General features: G+C 38.4%; 1 protein-coding gene across 1 annotated transcript; it reads right to left on the bottom strand.

The window, feature by feature from the left end:
* Positions 1-685: 685 nt before the first annotated feature.
* On the bottom strand, positions 686-3,783 carry LOC118734556 (serine protease gd-like). Its single transcript, XM_036464271.1, has 5 exons — positions 3,302-3,783; positions 3,091-3,241; positions 2,778-2,991; positions 1,295-1,927; positions 686-1,220 (listed from the first exon to the last, which is right to left on the bottom strand). The coding sequence occupies exons 1-5, from the start codon at positions 3,512-3,514 to the stop codon at positions 728-730; spliced, it is 1,704 nt and encodes a 567-aa protein (XP_036320164.1). The 5' UTR covers positions 3,515-3,783; the 3' UTR covers positions 686-727.
* Positions 3,784-4,066: the final 283 nt, after the last annotated feature.

The following is a 4,066-nucleotide window of genomic DNA, read 5'->3' on the forward strand; positions in this document are numbered from 1 at the left end:
CATAAACTAAAGCACTGCATACCCAAACTTTTTCTAAGACCTAAAAAAAAATTATAATTTTTGGTGAAATTTTTTTTTAAATATCCCAAATTTTTCTTTTGTTCTGGGAGGATCCTACTATTGTTTTAAGCTAGTTCTTATTATGTAACATTTATTAACCGAAACAGAAGCAACGATTTTCTTCAAAATTGCTGTTTTCAAAATTCAATGCAATCAGGCAATAAAGAATCGCGCTCAAATGATATCTTGCAAATTTTAATTTAATTTAAATTATTCAAATTGAGTGAAAAATTAAGGCTCGAGTGAACAGTAAATGTCAGTTTTGGACCACTGTGCGCTATGGCTTTGGCGCCATTGAACAAATTCACAAAGCAATCATTCTCATTGAAAGTAAATGACAGCATTTTTCGCTGCCAACAATTCTGCTGCACATTTCAAAAGTCAATACCAATTATGATAGCTGCTGTCGCCACATTGCAAAGAGTTAAGTAAACAGAACTAGTATTATGACTAAACGTAATTAAACGAATGTAAAATGCTGAATTTTATCTACCGAAGAGCATTTTGCCCAAATATTTATTATATTAAAAAAAAAAAATGTTTAAAGAGCGCGAAATCTCATTGCATATTTGAATAATGTTATGATCATATTTAGGAATCCAAAAGTTTTACGACAACCAGCATACATTTAAATTATTCATTTTGCCATTTTATTATTCACTTGTTGCTAAATAGTGAACGCCATAATCCAGTCGAGAAATTTAGCTACATCTGCGTAGATGACATACTGATTGCTGATGCATTTGTTCTGCTTGGATGGCAGTGTCGCCGAAACTGTGCCACGCAGCAGCCACCGATTGTTTCGTTTCAACAACAATCCAGCGCCTGAGTCGCCAGTGCACGGCCCCACGCCCGTTCGCTCGTCAACAGCTCGAGAGGTCAACTGGCCACGTTGCAACCTGGTCAAACCTGCGCAAAAAGTACGATTGGAGGTGAGGCTATGCAATTGTGGTTGTGATGCGAAACACATTTCGTTCGACACAATAGACGCTTGGATAATGCGCGGCACTGCGGCTATAGCGGGTCTGCTACCCACAAACGCGCTGTCGCTGTGCATTTTTGTAATACCCCAGCCTACAATTAAGCCACGTTCACCAATAATATATTCGAGTTCGACGGCGCCACTCCACAGACACGCCGGACGTATGTAGGTGTTGAAGCTGACAATAAAAAGGAAAAGTACAAAACATACAAAATGAACATCGATTTTAAGATATGTATTTCGATCACTCACCGCACTTGATGCTTCAACACCAGCACCGCTATGTCCGCATCGTAGGTGCCCAGTGCGGCATCATAGTCGGGGTGTAGGTAGATCTCACTTACTGGCGCTGCTATTGAGTGCTCCTCATTCCAATTTCGTAGATTATGGCGCCCAAGAAAGACAAGCACCTCGTTGGCTGTGTAGCGTTGCTTATGCAGCCGGAAGCAATGTGCTGAACTTATGACCACACGCGAGGACACCAAGGTGCCAGCGCACTGATAAGCCAACGATGTTAAATTATTCACGTAAATTGCGGCCAACCATGGCCAGGCGCCGCGTGTAAGTACTGTATTTGGCGGCAAAGTGGTCAACGTACTGTTGGTGTCAACGAAATGAGTGGTATTTTGGGGCAACATGCCAGCGGTTGCAAGCGGTGGTATGCTGGGTCCAAACATGTTGACTTTGACTTTACTCATTTGCGCTGAGGTGGCAGACGCTAGTTTATCCATTGCGGTGCGCTGTTGCTTTTGCTCATTTGGGTGTGTTGCAAGTGGTCTGGCATTGTGATCGGTCAATTTTGAAGCGCTTAACTGCGAGCGGGAACGTATGCGCACGTCTATTTTGCCACAAATGCTTTGCATTGATGTATGTTTGGGAGGGGGGCTGAAATGAAGCGAGTGGGATTTTATTCATGAATTGAATCAAAGTCTGAGGAAAGGCTCTTTGTTAGCTCCAAAAATTTTTTAGTAAGATATTTTTGACGTGGAAGGAGTTTGATTTCGATGTACTTGAATGCAAGCACTGTCTCCTTATTGACCTTCATTGGATGGAACGAAAAGCAGAATACTGTTTGTTGGCACAAGCACTGCTGTGTTGAACATTGAGAGAAATTTGGAAATTTCAATATCCTGACTATATTTTGTAAAGATTACCATAATCGAAAAACAAGTAATTTTTAAGCAAAAAACCAAACCGACTTTAATTGTCATATAAAAATTTAAAATTATCGTTAATTTACTAGAAAAACATTGCGAATAAAAAAAAATTAACACGCGAACACCAGTGTGAGTCACTGCATATGTAAATATAACAAAAACAATTTCGGTGAATAGATTGACAATATTTTGATTATTAGATAGATAAAAAATCAAACTATCTATAACGATATCCGTGTTAGAAAAATTTCAAATTTTAACGAAACTACGCATGAGGATGACGCGCACAGAGATTCATAAAAAATTAGCAGTTTGTCTTAGTTTTGAAATTATAGAAAAATAGGTAAAAAAGATATTAAATGACCATTACGAAAAGATTTAGTAAACCAACGAATTTAATCTGAACAGTGAAACTGTCGCGATTCCAGGGCTGTTGCAGGGATTTTTGATACATTTTAAAACCTCCCAAAAAAGTATGGGTAGTGTTTAAAAAAAAAACTCCATCGTAGCGTTTTTTAATACAACAACTAATTATCGATTATTTTTTTACACTCATACCTAAGCTCCTCTCCACTTACATTTCAGCGTGTGCGCTTGACGAATGTTCCGCATTAAATTTCGTATCGGTTGCTATGAATTGAATGTCATCATCTTCCTCTTCATCATCATCCATCAACGTAGCAGCAGAGAATTGTGCGTCTTCCGGTGCTGTGTCTGACGGCTCATCATCTCCGATGAATGTAAATTTTCTAGTATGTTCAAGTTGAATTTGTGTCACGAATATGCTGTGATCTACAAGGAATAATTTCAAATCTATTTATTATACACTGTCGAGCAGCAATGAATATTCAATTAATAAACGTATTCAAATAAATGTATGCAAGAGTGTACCTGCTTGACCTAAACAAATTATGTGATTATTTGCGGTCACCTGCAACACTTTAGGCGGAAAATGCGTTCGTGGGAACTTGATTTTATAGAGAACGGGCGCATCGCTGTGATATTGGCCACGCGATAGCAATTCGATTTCACCAAGGTAATTCTGCAAGGACAATAGCAGTAATTATTTTATTTGCATTCACTTATTTCACAGATTACTTACCGTCGTTGGCTTTCCACGCATGGAGAGTGTCACTTTGACTTGCAAAGCTTCGCTTGGGTCGGGATTATGCACGGAAAGCACACCAAACCACTCAGCGCCGTCGAAGCGGTACTGGAAGATTTTCGGACACGGACTTATGGGTATGCCTTGCGAAGAAACTGGATTAATGTGCTGTAGAATGCAGATGAGTATGGTGGCAATGTGTAAATTCATTTCAAGTTAAATCAGTCGATTTTGTTTTCTAAACTATTCTTGAATATAGAGTTTGTTAGGTCATTTTGAAGAGCTAAACAGAGAGCTGATGCTGCTCAATAAGTATGCACTTTTCTATAATTAATTATTTTATTGTTCATTGCGTCTCTAATTAGGCGAGTTTACTGCCGGGATATAAACATTCTTTGCTTCTATTAATTCCACAACTTTGACATTCGTTGTTATCTCCCCGCTCGCATTCAACATCTCAGTTTTTTCTAAGTTGACAGGCAATTATTGTTTTTACTACTCGGTAGTTGTTGCTCTTTTTTTGCGAACTGTTTTGTGCACTTCTTTGTCAACATTTGTTTTTGGTGTAGTTGTAGACAATGTAGAGCAACAAGTGCAAGCTTAATGAATAAGTAGTATTAGATAGCTCTGCGTTTGAACAAACAAACAAACGTACATACAAATGTTAACATTTCTTGAGAGTTCCTGTTATCAACTTCTATTTACTTCGCTTCTTTAATTTTTAGCGCCTTGTTTGTTCTTGCTCTTTTCGATCTCAATTAT

This window comes from Rhagoletis pomonella, unplaced genomic scaffold, assembly GCF_013731165.1.
Source record: "Rhagoletis pomonella isolate Grant_MI unplaced genomic scaffold, Rhpom_1.0 Rhpom_scaffold_00002, whole genome shotgun sequence".
Taxonomy (NCBI): Eukaryota; Metazoa; Arthropoda; class Insecta; order Diptera; family Tephritidae; genus Rhagoletis; species Rhagoletis pomonella.

Excerpts from the sequence above, each read along its gene's own strand:
- LOC118734556 (XM_036464271.1), bottom strand. The coding sequence starts at position 3,514 with ATGAATTTACACATTGCCACCATACTCATCTGCATTCTACAGCACATT. Across the intron at positions 2,992-3,090 it reads AATTTGTTTAGGTCAAGCAG|ATCACAGCATATTCGTGACA; the intron begins GTACACTCTTGC and ends TATTCCTTGTAG. Across the intron at positions 1,221-1,294 it reads GTGTTGAAGCATCAAGTGCG|CTTCAACACCTACATACGTC; the intron begins GTGAGTGATCGA and ends TTTTATTGTCAG.